Source organism: Chaetodon trifascialis, chromosome 24 (assembly GCF_039877785.1).
Source record: "Chaetodon trifascialis isolate fChaTrf1 chromosome 24, fChaTrf1.hap1, whole genome shotgun sequence".
In the NCBI taxonomy this organism is placed as follows: Eukaryota; Metazoa; Chordata; class Actinopteri; order Chaetodontiformes; family Chaetodontidae; genus Chaetodon; species Chaetodon trifascialis.
Genome location: NC_092079.1, coordinates 10,746,284 through 10,761,859, shown reverse-complemented (window position 1 = coordinate 10,761,859; position 15,576 = coordinate 10,746,284). Strand labels below are relative to the sequence as shown.

Genomic DNA, 15,576 nt, shown 5'->3' with positions numbered 1-15,576 from the left:
GATCCAGTAACTTAAACACAGGGTGTGGTCATCATGTCCTCCCCCAAACAACAACAATGAGACTTCATCAATTTCATCAACAGCGCGGATCGCGGTCGTTACATCCGCAAACCTTCAGGCCAGTCCGAGCTTTTGAGCACATGCACGCTCATTGATACCTCCCCCTGACTTTTCCTCTCATTTACTTGAGTCAAGCCTCTAATCATCTCCAACCTGTCACCTCTTTAAAGTTGGACTGGGGCGCACGCCGCACCGGCTGGCAGCTCTGGAACGAACCATTTGACCACCCGGACAGGGGGGTGGTCGCGTTGTAGAGAGCTACAGGAAGCGGTGAGGTAGGCAACGTAACGTCGAATTCTCTACAATTTATCCTTTCACGCGACATACCTGGCGAAAATTCATGTAAAGTTGCACAGTTTTCATTTGAAGCATCCGCCGTAGAGCATCGTGAGACCGAAAAGACGCCTGTACCGCTCCGCACAGCTTGCATAACGCTCTCACGAACGTTACATGTGTAGCCTTCAGTTTAGAGATCAGCGAACATTACTGTCAGATCATGTGTTGCGTCAATACCGTTATACCGTTATTTTGTTTTTCCTGTTGTTCTGCCTGTTCCATTGGGGTTGTTGGTGACTGTGACGTGTGGTTTATGAAAGGTGGCCTGTGGTCGTTATATCAGTGTTATGTCACATGGCACAGCCGGGGACAATGTTGAGGAGAAAGGAAGAGTGGGACTGGGTTACGTCACGTTTACGGCTGCAAAGCGAAGAAGTTGCGCTGCGAGTGGACACTGAAGTGTGATTACTGAGGACAAGAGAGACTCTATCACTGTATGTATGCATACCATACTGTTCTAGACTGATTGAGCCAACTTTCTCAAAAAAAAAAAAAAAAGATAATTTCTAAAATTAATATAGTTGATCTAGTGTTAGATACCATGCTGTATGACGCAGCAATCCATCATATTTGGTATAGTCCACATGCACGCGGAAACTTTTATTACATGTAAATAATAGATCACCATCTTGCATTAATGTTATAAAAAGATAAAGCCTTTAAGTTATTACACAAGCATAATATGCTGCGTATAATTCAAACTCTGTGTGTGATTGTCTTTGTTTTGTCTTTTTTTTTATGTTTTCTAATGTCTGTCCTGTGTGTGTCATTGTATATGAACAATAAAGAAAGTGAGAAATTCATCTGCAACCCCTCCTGCATCTGCAGCAAGTGCAACAACCCCCAACCCTTTTTTAATCAGATATATGGAATAGAAACAATACACCATATAACATACACCATAAAAGACATGTACCATAATACCACATGACCATTACAAGTGTGAGAAGATTATTAACTGTCATCTGACCAATGAGTGTGATTACAATACACAAAGGTCCCTATATGAAGACATTTCTGAAATACAGTGGAGATTTTGATAAAATCTCTTATATTGGATATTGTTGATGTGTAAATATAGATGCTGTACAGTCATCTGGTTTAGCAAAAGTCAGGAAAGCCATTGGGAGTCTTTTTATATGTAAACACACATGCACATTTATACAGACAGTGTACAAATATATAATACACCAGAGTTTCGAAGATGTTAGATGTGTAGTTTTATAACAGAAATAGTCCCCCACCAGATGCACAGCCCACATCTACGAATCTAGTCCTTGAGTGTGCTGCGAAGCACAGATAAAGGACACACACCCACAAAAGTCTGTCCTTGAGACACACATCGCAGATAAGTGAGGCAGCCAAACCAACTGTTAGAAAACACAGCCGAACTCTTGCTGTTCATTCCCAGCTGCGAAGATGTGAGCGAATCTTCTTTTGTCCTTATAGTTTAATATCTGTGCCAGAGGGATTGAATTTGTTTACATGCTGCTTTCTGTGGACATACAGCATCTGTGGTTTTTCTGTCTTCAGGGGTGTGTGCGTGTCTCTGCCGGAACCAGAGATGGCCGACAAAATGCTGCCACAGCAAGGAGACCTGCTGCTGAGTAAGTTCCACCAAGGGAGCCTCCGCAGTGGGAAAGAAGCCACCAGAGATGACGGCCTGCATGCCAGGGGACAGTGGGCGAGCAAGGCTGAGTTCCTCCTGGCTGTGGCGGGCCAGATCATTGGCCTGGGAAACGTCTGGAGGTTCCCCTACCTCTGCTACAAGAACGGAGGAGGTAAAGCATGCGAGATAGCAGAGGAGCGAGGGAGAGGATAGGAAGTTTCAGCTAAGAAGTGTGAACAATTGTGGTTAATTCTGTCTCTCTTTCTCTCAGCTCTCCGTCATCTATATTTTTCCTCTTTCTTTGGTCTATTTGTCATTCTCTAAATGTGACATTTGTAAGGTGTTTGTTAGAGCTGTGGATATCCTTTTGCAGATGCACAGGTTGGGTCAGGTTGGAAGTGAATTTAGAATTTAAAAGTGGGGTAAAAGTTATTTCAGGGTTAGATATTGGGCTGAATGCAACCAGTGAAGGTCCTCACAGTGATAGCACCTTGTGTGTGTGTCCAGGTGTGTTCTTTGTACCTTACCTGTTGTTCCTGGTGCTGTGCGGCATACCCCTGTTCCTCCTGGAGACCTCACTGGGACAGTACACCAGCCTGGGAGGGGTCAGCGCCTGGAGGAGTATCTGCCCATTATTTGGAGGTACTCTTATCGAATGAAGTCACCAGAAGATTGTTCGGCTGCAGTTTGTGCTGTTGTTGTGTTGCATTGCACCTGGGCTGTTTTCTTTTTTCATTATTGATCCGTCTGCACATTACTCTGACTCACTTTCTTCTTCGTGCTCTTTAAATTCCATCCAAAGCTGCCACGTGTATTTGCAAAGCATGTGAGTCAATAAGATGAAGTTCGAACACACTGATAGGGTGTAAGTCAAACACGCTGTACACAGAGGAAACTGCAGTGTCATAGTGGCTCAGTTTGTTAGCTTGCCCTGCTGCTGTAAACCCGCCTGCTGCCTCTGTTTCCTTTTCCGCCACATCAGTACAAAACACGTATCAACCATCTGAAGCAACCAGAAGCTCTGTCATGCCCTGCTAGCTGCATGTAAGTGCAGATCAGAGTGAATCTCAGCTTGTGTATCCACACACAGCTTGTGAACCAACAACCTGTTATTGTTGGTTTAAAAACCGACGTTGAAAGTTCATTCTTAACTTTGCGAACAGTCTCACCACAAGGTGTGTGTAGTCGCCGTTCTGGAGCTTTGACGTCACATTTTGACAATCTGGTGATACGGGAACAGCTATTTACTGGATGTTGTCTTTAAATTTGGACTGAAGGGCCTTCTTCAAGAGCAGCCCTGGAGCAGTTTCAGGCCTGAGTTTTTTAACAGAACTCATTCTTGCCACTTGGCAAAGACATAATAGAACAAAATGTTTTGGTTAAGCTGGAACCAGTTAAGCCAGGCCTTGACTCTCTCAAGCACAGGTGCAGGTAAGCTCAGTAGCATGCTCGCTGGACTGCCTTGGAAACACATTGTAAAGAGAATATGTGTGTGCTCCATATTCCTGTCCTCCCCTGCTCAGTGACAAATGGTTATGAGAGTGCCAACATGTGCTGCTCTGCCCCTTGGTCCATATGGCCTGCAGACACACACACACATGCACATGCTCACGGGCTTACCAGCATTTTCTTGACAGCTCGTTGTGTGAAGGCCATGTGTTTTGCACAGGGGCAGACTGTGTTGTGGCAGAGAATACGCAGTTCTTCCCCTGGCTTGTGTATCTGTATGCAGTCAGTCTGCACAAACATGCTTCTGAAGGAATTCCTCACTGGTTTGCACATTTAACGTGCCGTCATCAGATGAAGGCCTGAATTTCATTAGAGGATGCCACAAACAGCTATTTGTCTCCAGCCTACACTCTCTAACCCACTCAAGGCATCATAAGACCATCATTCATTCGTAATGAAGATGTACTAGATGTGGGCCATGTGTCGAGTGTCTCAGTAAATGGATGCTTTCATTAGAAACTCAAGTGACTTGCAAGTGATAATAGAGTGTGTGTGCACGGGTGCTTTGACTTATTCATTTCTGCATATACTTCCATACATCAGATGGGATGTGCCATCCTCTTATGTCTGTGCAGGTCTCGGCTATGCCAGCCAGGTGATGATCCTGCACGGCTGCGTGTACTACATCGTCATCCTGGCCTGGGCTCTCTTCTACCTGTCCCACAGCTTCCAGGCGGAGCTTCCCTGGTCGCACTGTAACAACACATGGAACACCGGTCAGTAAGGACAGGAAGTGACATGCTTCTGTTGTAATGCGAGGCCGCTGTGGGGCCTGTAAGGGGTGAGCAGGGCCTATTGGTCTATTGTTTGTCTGTGTGTTCTGCTGTAGAGACGTGTGTCCTGTTCCAACACCACAACCAGACAGCCAATGGGAGCAGCCTGCCCGAGAATGCCACCTCCCCTGTCATGGAGTTTTGGGAGTGAGTGCAGCTTCCTTGGTGCTTTTTTCTGTGTTTATCGTTTTGCATTTGCATGCATTAACAGCAGTGTGTGTGTGTGTGTGTGTGTGTGTGTGTGTGCGCGCGCGTGCATGTTTGTTTGCATGTCTGTGTGGTCTAGGCGGGAAGTGCTCCATGTCACCAGCAATTTACACGAGCTGGGTCCAATCAGCTGGAAGCTGGCTCTGTGTCTGGCCGTCATCTGGCTCATCTGTTACTTCTGTGTCTGGAAGGGAGTCAAGTCCACCGGAAAGGTGAGCAGAAAACACGCCGATGTCATCATCACGCTGCAAGGTTGCCTTCTAGGTTGCCTGTTTTGTCCTTTAAGTTAATAGATTGTTTCTCATGTCAACATTTCACCAACATGAATGAGCAGAAGCGAGAGCGTTTAGCAGCAGTTGGTGCACAGCAGGTGCAGATACTACGTGATCTGACAGCGACAGATGTGGTAAGAATAACAGGAAGTCAGTCTTATCTGGGCTTATCAACAAGATGAGCAGACACAGCAGCAGCAGTGGCGGTCACACACACAGCTTAATGAGGTCATTAAAGTGAAACCCTTTCATTCTCGAGTCATAACAAGGTCAAATCTGAACACGCAGACGTGATACATATGTTGTTCGATTCAGTGTGATGTACATGTTCTGAGCATATTGTCTCCGATGCATAAAAGTCCATAAAGCCAATTCGAGATCATAGTTTTCTCCAGGATCAAAGTAATCCAGTGAAAGCTGTCCATCACAAACAGGAAATGCTAATAGCTAATTCGGCAAATTCAATATCCTGCCCTTTTGCCAAAATTAAAACAAATACATGCTTAAAATAAAAAAAAGGGCCCATGCCACAACTTCTCCCACAGCATCATGGGAAATGCTGTGGGGGCATAGTTCTCTCAGGACTGTCTGAGGAGTGGCCCACAGAAGCAGACTATAAAAATCCCTGCTCGAGAGGAATCCTCTTTTTGTTAGAGGGGGTCGTCTGAGAGCACAGAGCACAAGATCAGATAAACATCAGCGACCATGAAGCTGGCAGCGTCTCAGTCTTCCTCCGGGCCTCGTCAGCAGACCAGGTGCTTGTTTATTTTTGACCCCAGGACTTCTGCCCTCTTCATAAAAGCTGGATCCAAAAGCTGCTTTTGTGCGTTCCAGCTTGGGTTGACACTACGTCTTTGATGAGATGCAGTTTTCACACTCAGCAGCACAGCAGCTCTTCTCCAATAAGTGTGCTGGAGCGTAAAGGAGCAGCGAATATGGCCCAGGAACTAAATTTAAACATTTGTTCCTCTGGTCAAAATGCAAATGAACTTCCTGAGTTTCTAGTTTCTCTTTCCGAATGATCAAAAGATCCTTTGATTTGCTGTAAACCAGCCACGTGCAGCAGAAAAACACTTCGATGGCACAAAGTTTTTTTGTCCCTCTTTTTTTTCTGTGGCGTGGTAGCAAAGTTAGAAACAGAACATAAATCTTCTTCTTTCATATGGCGAGCAAATGAAATCGGGAACTTGGCACCGAAGTCACTGCAGGACTTGTTTGTTGTGTTACTGCCACCCTCTTTCAGCAGGTTTTAAGACTTTCCAGGGTTCCCTCTTTTAGTATTTCAGCTCTGTTTGAGGACATCTCAGATGCGTCCCTTCTGTTTTCTCTGTCTCCGTGCCGTCCTGACCACATCCCTGCGCGCTGTGTACATTCTAGGTGGTGTACCTGACGGCCATCTTCCCATATGTCATGCTGTTTGTGCTGCTGGTGCGCGGTGCCACGCTGCCCGGGGCCACGCAGGGCATCATCTACTACCTCAAACCCAACCACACCCGCCTGGCAGACCCACAGGTACGAACACACACGCACACACACACAGATGCACATGCTTTGGAAGTATTTCGACTATGCAACATTAAAACTCTCTGTTGGAGAAATTCTTCCAGTCGTTCTTTCAGGTGGTATAGCAGCTCCTACAGCAGGGGGCCCAACCTGTCAGGTGAGAAGGTGTATGGTCAGATCTACAGTACAGTCAGCAGCACTGTCTGTGCTCTGAAGATGAACGCTGTGGACCTTTTGGCCTCTAAGCTTCATGTCTGCAGCTTAGCTTCATGCAGACGCAGCAGGAGTTTATGAATGAAAACTGACCTTATTGCACACCCTAATGGCTAATTTGCTTTCGCCTGAAATTTCCAATGCAAATCAAGGAAGGTGTTTGAATTAGAAGCAGATATTAGGAGGTGAATTATAGTAAGTATTTGACAAGATAGGGAGGCAGTCACTAAAACTACGCTGCGAGCACAAAGCCATGTTATTTGGTTAAATCAGCTTAGACTCTGAGAATTAAAAGGGTCTAACTGCGCAGACTGCTGAAGGTCCTGCTGATGCTTCAGTGTTAATGCTTACGTTTTACATAAACCCGCACACTTTGTTTGCACTTTGTGTACCAAGATCACAGATAAAAACACGTTGCTGCTTGACGCTCTGTGACAAAGTGCCGGAGAAAGTTGAAGGTTGCTTATTAACACGTGTTTGCAAGCTCCTCGCCGGCCCACCGGGGATTTGTTCACTTCTAGTGGGAATTTCACAGTGAGACGTTACTGCCATTAGCTTTTGGTCCAAAATAAAGCTTATCTGAGGATGTTTAAAAATATATGTGTCAGCTTCTTCACTTGGCCTGCAAACACTGACAGCAGCTCGTCTTGAGATTCTGGAAATCGAGTCGTCTCTGCTGCACATGGGTCAGAGAAGTTGTCAGTCACAGGAAAATATATCAAATTCTATTATTTTTCCTGCTTATGTGCACATTTTTGGTCAGCTATTATACACATGTCAAGGACGCTGAAAGATTTTTCGACCCTTGTCTGTGTATTTTATCAGGTTAAGTGGTGGACAGAGAAAACCAAATATCACATGCAGGACATTCTGAGACATGCTCGCTACACTGTGTGTCCTCTCTCTGTCCCTCTCTTTCTCCAGGTATGGATGGATGCAGGTACACAGATATTTTTCTCATATGGAATCTGTCTGGGAAGCCTCACAGCCCTCGGCAGTTACAACAAATACAACAATAACTGCTATAAGTGAGACACAGAACACACAACAGCCGCACAGCGTCTGCTCACACTCCACGTCAGACAAAGCGTGTTCACTGAAATGCAAGATGTAAGCTCCCGCTGGTCAGATGGCTTCCAGAAGGAATGGCTGGAATGGACAGAGAAAACACACTGATACAGCCACACCTCAGAGAAAAGCCCTCGTTGCCATGTTTCCCACACTGGAGGACTCCCCTCCTCCCCCCTCCACACACACACACACACACACACACACACACACACACAGAAAGAGCCCAGTACTTAGCTGTTGATGTGTGTTTACAGTAACAAGGCCAGAGCTTGACAGCACAAGGCCAAAGACCAAGATCAAGACCAGTTTTGCTGAAGGCCCTTTAAGACATTTTGACTTTCGTATCACATTGTTTCTCCTAACTCTGCACGTATTTCTTCGAGCTGTGTCTTGCTGTAATGCTTCATTCGTTGCATTGTGTGTGTGCGTGTGTGTTCTTCCAGGGACTCTTTCCTCCTGTGCCTCCTGAACAGCGCCACCAGTTTCCTGGCGGGGTTTGCCATCTTCTCTGTGCTGGGTTTCATGGCTGAGGAGCAGGGCGTGGACATAGCCACCGTGGCCCAGTCAGGTGAACCAGCCCGGGGGGAGCAAATTAATTTCCTTGTGCTCGTTCCTCTGTGCCATCGAGCTCTATTTTTTCTCCAAAACTGTTCGTCTGTTTGAGTCTGTTTTTCCTGTGGGTGCTTGTCCTCTCAGGGCCTGGCCTTGCCTTCATTGCCTACCCGAGAGCTGTAGCCATGATGCCTGTCCCCCAGCTGTGGGCAGTCTGCTTCTTCCTCATGATCATCATGCTGGGGCTTGACACACAGGTAGACACACACAAATCGACTTTGATGAATTACGTTTCACCCCATTGATGTAGTTTCGTGTTAAAGTGACGGCACACGGCTGACCCCGTCTCCCCTCTGTCACCCAGTTCGTGAGTCTGGAGGCCCTGATGACGTCCGTGACCGACCTGTACCCTCATGTGATCAGACGAGGCCACCGCCGAGAGCTGCTGCTGCTGCTGGTGTGCATCGTCTGCTTCCTGGTAGGACTGGTCATGGTCACGCCGGTAAGTGGATGGACGTGCGTGAGGTGTACCCTACCCTATTTGCTTCTCATGCTGTGTTATAATGCCATTTTTTGTCTTTTGTGTGCATGCAGGGTGGTCTGTATGTGTTCCAGGTCTATGACCATTTCTCCTGCAGTGGAGCCAGCCTGCTGCTTCTCTCCATCTTCCAGTCTGTGGCCATCGGTTGGATTTACGGTAAAAATCCCAGCTCCTCTCAGCTTACCTTCCCTTTTGTCCTTTTGTTTCTTCTGCTCCCTTTGCCCTCTTCTCCTCTCCTCTGCTTTTCCACTCCACTAATGAAAGTAGTTCCTAGAATCTGATAAACACACAGTCAAGCGGTCCACTTCCTCCCCTCCTCCTGCATTCCAGTTAGAGTCAGTAGACAGCATATTAACATGGCTGCAGCTACCCACTGCTGTAAGGAGACTGGCTCCTAGCCAGGCCCCTGTCTGTCTCCTTCGGGCCCTAAATCAGCCCCCGGGTCCCGTCGCCTCTCAGTCTCAGTCTGGCGGCCCCAGGGAGCCCCAATCCGAGCCAGACCTGAGGCTCGAGAGCATTCACACAAACATTGTTTGTTTAAGTGTGCGATAGGCGGAACGTGCCATGTTTGCACATCAGGACGATCCATTCGGCGCTCGGGCGTTTTAGACAGTTTACTTTGCACCTGGTAAAGAATAAAAAAGCACAGGGGCATCACAGGTAATAGCAAAGTCAAACAGATTGTGTGTGTGGGTGCATAGGAATACCAAGGAAGCCTGTTTTTATGGCTCTCCCAGCAGTAGGTGAGTGGAGCAGCGGAGCTGAGGAGAGGGGCTTTGAGTGGACTGGGTAACACAGCGGTCAGGACTCCAGTGCACCTTTCCCCCGCTTTTTATGGCCGTGGGATTTTACAGTTTTTAAGCACTCTAACATACATTGGCACTCCTCTGCTGCGTGTTATGTGGTGCTGAAGGAATTCCACTCCACAGCTTGTGCTGTTTTAGAAAAGGGGCACCTACTTTTACAGCGCGAGTCATCAAAATGTTGAGTTGTTACCTGTGTTTAAAGATAAGTGCTAACAATTAGTTAGCATGTCAGAATGAAACCAGTCAGGTTTTTCTGCATACATTATCACATATCTTTTATTGTGAAATTTCCATATGCTAAAGAGTATTTGTCTTGGGTCAGAAAACAGGGCTGTAATTAAATCCTTAAATCCAAAACTACTTCCTAAACTCAAGGTGCACTTACAAGTGCTAAAAACAATCTGAAATATAATTATTATTTTATATATTTCTATTTCAAATTATATGTTTTAGTTCTATGTTGAGAGCATAAACTGGGTGATTATGTAATTTTGTGTCTTACTTAATTTGATTTAGATAACTCCTTTCTTTCCAGCCATAACTACTACAAGTACTACTTCTACTACTACTACACTTACATCTCCTGTCACTACTTATACTGGCACCACTATTACAATTATAACCGCTTGTCACAAATACAGCTCCTGGCTCTTGTGCTACATGGTAGAAAGAAGGAAATGTGGGATTAAATGAGTGTTTTGTTTTCAAGACCTGTTTCTAGTTCCTTCCTCTGTAGTGGTGAATACTGGCAAAAAAAATCCAACCAAAGTCAGCCAAAGCCACCAAAAACAACAAGTCAGTCATAAACCAGACCGCGGTGTCCAGTCAAAACACAACCGCTCACAGTGAATTTGTTGATGCCAACAGGAGCGGATCACTTCAGTGCCAATATCAGGGATATGACCGGCTACAGACCCCTGACTCTCTTCAAGCTGTGCTGGAAATACTTGACCCCAGCTGTGTGCACTGTGAGTGACCCCACCCTGCTGACCTGCTGTTTAGTCTCTGCTTGCTGTGAAATAGAAAACACATAAACGCATGTTTGGGACATCATACAAACTCCTCCTCCGGCCTGTCAATCATCCCACCTCCCATGACGTGTGTTGCCTCTCCATGTGTCTTCATGCTTCTGCTCGACCCATCGATTACTGCGTTTATGTGTCATAAAGGCAAATATTTCATATCAGAGTAGGAATATTTTAGTAATTCTAGCACAATATGATTATATCAAACATATGTTAAATAAAATGTGTGATATTTTGTAATATTTAATTATTCGGTTTCCGTCATTCACCTTTTAAGTTTATCAGACAAGATGCTAACATGTCAATGACTGAGCCTGCGAGGTGTTGGCAGATGGATTCTGTTACCTTTCATATATGTAGAGTTGAGGTTATGTCATATTTCCTAAAATGTGGAAGTTTTCCTTGCTGTGCTTCTTGGCCTTTCATCCCAGTGACACGTGAATGTTAGCTGTCAGGAAGTCGTACTGGTTGTTGGCACCCGTGCAGAGACGTACTTCTCCTTCTTTCTGTCTCCTGCAGGCCACCTTTTTGTTTTCCCTGGTGAACTGGTCTCCGCTGAGCCTGGGGAAAGGCCTGGTGGCTCCGGCCTGGGCCACCACGCTGGGCTGGATTCTCACTTTCTCCTCCGTCTCCCTGCTCCCCATCTGGGCCATCTATGCTCTGGCCACCACCCCAGGAACCCTGCGACAGGTTACACCAGAACTCGCTTTAATGCATTTAGGACCACGTGCTGCTGATTATTAACCTAAATCTTCTCAGATAATGAAAGAGAAAGATTTGAAAAGTAAACAGAATAAAGTACTTGTTCAGAGCGATAATGATATTACAATGTTAAAACAACTGTCATTTCTTTGCCCCCCCCTCCAGCGCTTCCAGCATCTGTGCACCCCTGCCAAACACTCATCACAGGCCCTCCACTACTTCCCCACCAACAACCCAGCACTTCCCTACAGCTCCCCACTGCCCCTAACTGAGAAGCCAAAGGAGCCGATCACAGATAACCAGGATCCGACGGCATGATCCTGGTCAACGGCAACGTAACGCTGGATGCTGGTCAGCCAATCAGCTGTTACGAAGGGGTCATGGTTAATGCTGCTGGGTCCCAGTTGAGGGCCTTGATCCTCATCAGTCCATGTTTCTAGACTAAAGGAGGTTTCAGCTCAACAGATCCTTCAAACATCCATTGTGGAATGGAGCATTCAGGTGATTTTGGGGACACAGCTTGCTTTACCTTTAAGGCCTGCCCTTCCTCCTCCTACCAGCTGCCAGAGTTAGTCCTCCTAAAGCAGCACACACTCCGCAATCTTGACAACTTTATTTGCTTAAAATCCAAAAACTTCTCTGTTATTTACTAGTTAAATCACTGTACACGAGGACCATTTAATAAGAGCCTTTATAGACATCTAGATAAATAATAATGCTGCTCTTTCTCTTTTTTTTTCTTTTTTGTCAGCTTTATTCTCTATGAGAGATCAAGGCTAGATTTAGCATGTGTGCTTAGCTTTGACTCTCCGCTGCATATTTCTGGTGACTCTGTGAGTCAGGTATGTTTTATACATTGATTTGTCTTTTGTATGTGCTGCACCTTCTCTGATTGCCATTTCATGGAGTTCAAATGGTTCATATCATGCCTTACACCCAGACCAAGTGGTGCCGATGCAAGAGTTGCATTAGCCAAATGCAAGAGCTTAAGTTGATGTCATTGTTACATTTTAGGACACAGTGATTGAAATGTGCAGGAACTGTTTTCGGCCATTATGCATTTATCTTTTAGAAAAGTGGGCTCAAGGGTTTTGTACTTTTTACTTAGTTGTTGTTCGTTGCTGTCTCAAATGCACACGTTTCAAATGCAGTTATTAGCATGTCTTTGCACTGTACCAAAAGTAACTAGGAATACAGCATGTAGGAATACAATATTACAGTATTGTTGCTGCTGTGTCGACAAAACAGAACTATGTTTATATTCCGCTCCGAATACAACTTAAAATTGTAATAAGATAATAACGAATGCCACTCCGAGGTGGTTCTCTTTGTGCGGGACAGCGTCTTTAACTGATAACGTGAATGGTAACATGCAGTAAATCTGAGGTGGCAAATGGAGAAATTACCTCTATGCACTATACAGTGGAGGAATCGTCATGTTTTTCAGAATACAGTACAAGAATGTGAAGAATCGTCAGTTTTGAAGAAGTCTGATGCAGGGATATTTCTGTAGATTTAGTAATTGCCCCTTATCTTATTGCCCCCTTATCAATAAAAATAACTTCAGTCCATGAACATTTCTTTGGGTGAATGTGATGTGTTTAACAATATACACATAATATACATGCCTACGTTACAGGTAAACAAGTTTGTGTTGTCACTGCATACAAAGGAGAAGTTGAGTGTGTGTGTGTGTGTGTGTGTGTGTGTGTACAGGTACGTGTGTTTGTGTTCCTTAGAACAGAATATACCTGTGGTGGATGCTAGCTGCACCCAGGAGATGTTGTGTTCTCCCTTGGTGCCATGGTAACAGATGCAAGGAACACACCTGGCTTCTGCAAAGGGAGAGGACAGGAGGAAGGAGAAGAGAGAGTGTGCACACGCACACACACACACACACACACACACACACACACACACACACACACACACACCATCAGCCATTCAAGCATCACAAGAACAAGCGATGTGATTGCCTTCATCTGAAGCTTTTTCATCCTGATGGGAGTTACTGGTTTAATATCCATGAAGGGAAAGAAGAGGAGGGTGGTGTGTGTGATGAGACGGAGTCATGGAGACTGAAGAGGGAAGGAGAGTTGCATCGTGGTGGGGGGGGGGGATTCTGACACCACCACTTACATACAGCTCGGTGGTTATGTAAAGGGCTCGGCTTGTCAATTAACCGTATTGGATTCCCTCCACTCCCAGCCACCGTAGAAAGTGGGCCGGTCCCACACACGTGGCTCGGCACGCGGGTTCACACACACAACTTGTTTTGGTGACGCTCAATACTGTATGCAGCCTGCTTTGCACGTGTGATCCGGGTTACCGTGTGTGTGTGTGTGTGTGTGTGTGTGTGTGTGTGTGTGTGGATAATGGGGGTGGTTTCTGTCCATATGGTTGCTTTGGCATACATCGTAGTTTCAGATGATAGGGATTAAAAATGATCCAATGGGCTGAGTGTATGAGATTCAAAGGGAGAGAGGAAGAGGGAGGGAGAGGAGGACATTGTAGGGGCATGAGCTAAAGTGTGTGTGTGTGTGTGTGTGTGTGTGTGTGTGTGTGTGTGTGTGTGTGTGTGTGTGTGTGTGTGTGTGTGTGTGTGTGTGTGTGTGTGTGTGTGTGTCCTTTCACTATAGCATTGAAAGATGCTGTGGAAAGTTGCCTGATTTGTGCTCAGGCTCGGTGCCACTGGTTTGCAGCTGCAATACATTTCACCACACGAGAGTCCTTCTCATGCACATAAACTCAACATATTTAGTTCATATGTTTGATTAAGGCTGGTCAAGCAGCTGCAGGAAAATACTCTCTCACATGCATATTGATAGAAGACACACACACAGTCATACATGAGCGCCTCAGGTCTGTCTCGACGACACCCTGCCCTGATCAAACATCCTCTCTCACACACAGCCCCGGTTCGCTCTGTCTTTATGGGTGTCTGTTTTACTGCAGGTAATACACTTGACAGTTTGGTGTAAAGGAGAAGCAGGCGGCAGCAGGGGGTGGTGGCTGGAGACGAGACTCGAGGACAGAGAGAAAAGGATGCGGGTGGTGGGGGTGGGAGGTGCATTGCATAACGTTTGGGTGATGTGGACATGAAGTTCAGCTCGATACTGGATCTGCTCTGCGGGGAAGTTGTGGAAGATGAGGACACAATATTTTTAGGTTCAACACTGGGCAGCAGGGCCGTAGCAGCGATTTTGCCCAAGGCCCACCGATGCAACCTGACCCCCCCTTTGGAAGATTCTGACCCCAAAGAGTCTGTACAGCTTTCTTAAAGACAGTCAAATTTAAACGCTTTGAGTCTGCTGCAAGTGTTTTTCTATTTGAGTGCATCCTTGGTGTGTGATGTTTCATGTGTGGATCCTACCATGGTGGGATTTGAAAGGGGCGGCGAGGCTTACGGTGGCAGCACACCGTGTTCCGTTTTTGGCCGCGCTTCCGGCGTCCGCCCCCACGCTCTCACGCCCACTCCCTGGCTGCATCCCTGCATGTGCCAGGCCATACTACCCACACCGCTCAGTCACGTAGAAGGGGCTTTGGATTAGCGCGCCGCTTTTAGGAGCGCCGACGTGGGCTCTCACCCTTTTCTGGGTGACGCAAAACCAAGCTGAAACGCAATATCTGCTGTCAAGTTGTGTATGTGTGTGTGTGGGGGGGGGGGGGGGATCCACAAAGAGAGGCCTCCCTCTTGGCATGCAGACACACTGAAACCCTCTGTGTGGTGTGCAAAGGTAATAGCTGTTAGGTGACTCAGCAAATAAGCACTGTCTTGGAACTTTTAAGACTCTTCAGAAAAGCCACTCTCGAGTTGGCTGCCCTCTTACAGAGTGTTTGCGTGTGTGAGACACAGTGACTTCAGCTCCAGTGAGGTATGCATGGCTAAATCCCTCTCAGCACACAAGTATGACATCCCATTGGCACCACCACACACACTTCCCTAAAGGTACAATAAATAACATAGACAGCTCCCAGGGCAGTTCCAGGTCCAGTCACACACCTGCAGAATCACACACACACACACACACACACACACACACACACACACACACACACACACACACACACACACACACACACACACACACTTATTTCTTCGCTTTTCTCATACCCAAGTGCAGCAGCACAGCTCCTACTGTGTGCATGCTCCCAGATTTCCTCCATCCCCTGCTCTCGCACACACACCATTAAACGTCTCACACAGGAACGGTGAACTCCCAGACCTCTTATTCGGGAATGGCCATAAATTATCTATTCCCCTCTAGTTTGCTGAATCTCTCCAGCCAATTCCTGTTAAGACTTTTCAGCCTTCAATTATTAAAGGAGTCAAAGTGGGAGAAGTGTAAAAATAACAAGCTGGTGTTGAATGGAGACGTTTTGGAGGGAAGGTGAAT

General features: G+C 46.3%; 1 protein-coding gene across 3 annotated transcripts; it reads left to right on the top strand.

Moving 5' to 3' along the window:
* Positions 1-229: 229 nt before the first annotated feature.
* On the top strand, positions 230-12,752 carry LOC139352138 (sodium- and chloride-dependent GABA transporter 2-like). Of its 3 annotated transcripts, none has more exons than XM_070994240.1 (15): positions 230-335; positions 1,930-2,177; positions 2,513-2,647; positions 4,090-4,230; positions 4,344-4,434; positions 4,574-4,706; positions 6,144-6,278; positions 7,407-7,510; positions 7,997-8,121; positions 8,250-8,362; positions 8,470-8,607; positions 8,700-8,802; positions 10,320-10,420; positions 10,997-11,167; positions 11,345-12,752. In XM_070994240.1, exons 2-15 carry the CDS (start codon positions 1,961-1,963, stop codon positions 11,495-11,497), a joined length of 1,860 nt encoding a protein of 619 aa, XP_070850341.1. In that variant the 5' UTR covers positions 230-335; positions 1,930-1,960; the 3' UTR covers positions 11,498-12,752. The 3 variants fall into 3 exon arrangements, with proteins under 3 accessions (XP_070850341.1, XP_070850342.1, XP_070850340.1); XM_070994241.1 differs by lacking the exon at positions 230-335 and adding an exon at positions 701-830; XM_070994239.1 differs by lacking the exon at positions 230-335 and adding an exon at positions 1,723-1,817.
* The last annotated feature ends 2,824 nt before the right edge of the window (positions 12,753-15,576 follow it).

Excerpts from the sequence above, each read along its gene's own strand:
- LOC139352138 (XM_070994239.1), top strand. Across the intron at positions 6,279-7,406 it reads CCCGCCTGGCAGACCCACAG|GTATGGATGGATGCAGGTAC; the intron begins GTACGAACACAC and ends CTCTTTCTCCAG. Across the intron at positions 10,421-10,996 it reads TGACCCCAGCTGTGTGCACT|GCCACCTTTTTGTTTTCCCT; the intron begins GTGAGTGACCCC and ends TGTCTCCTGCAG.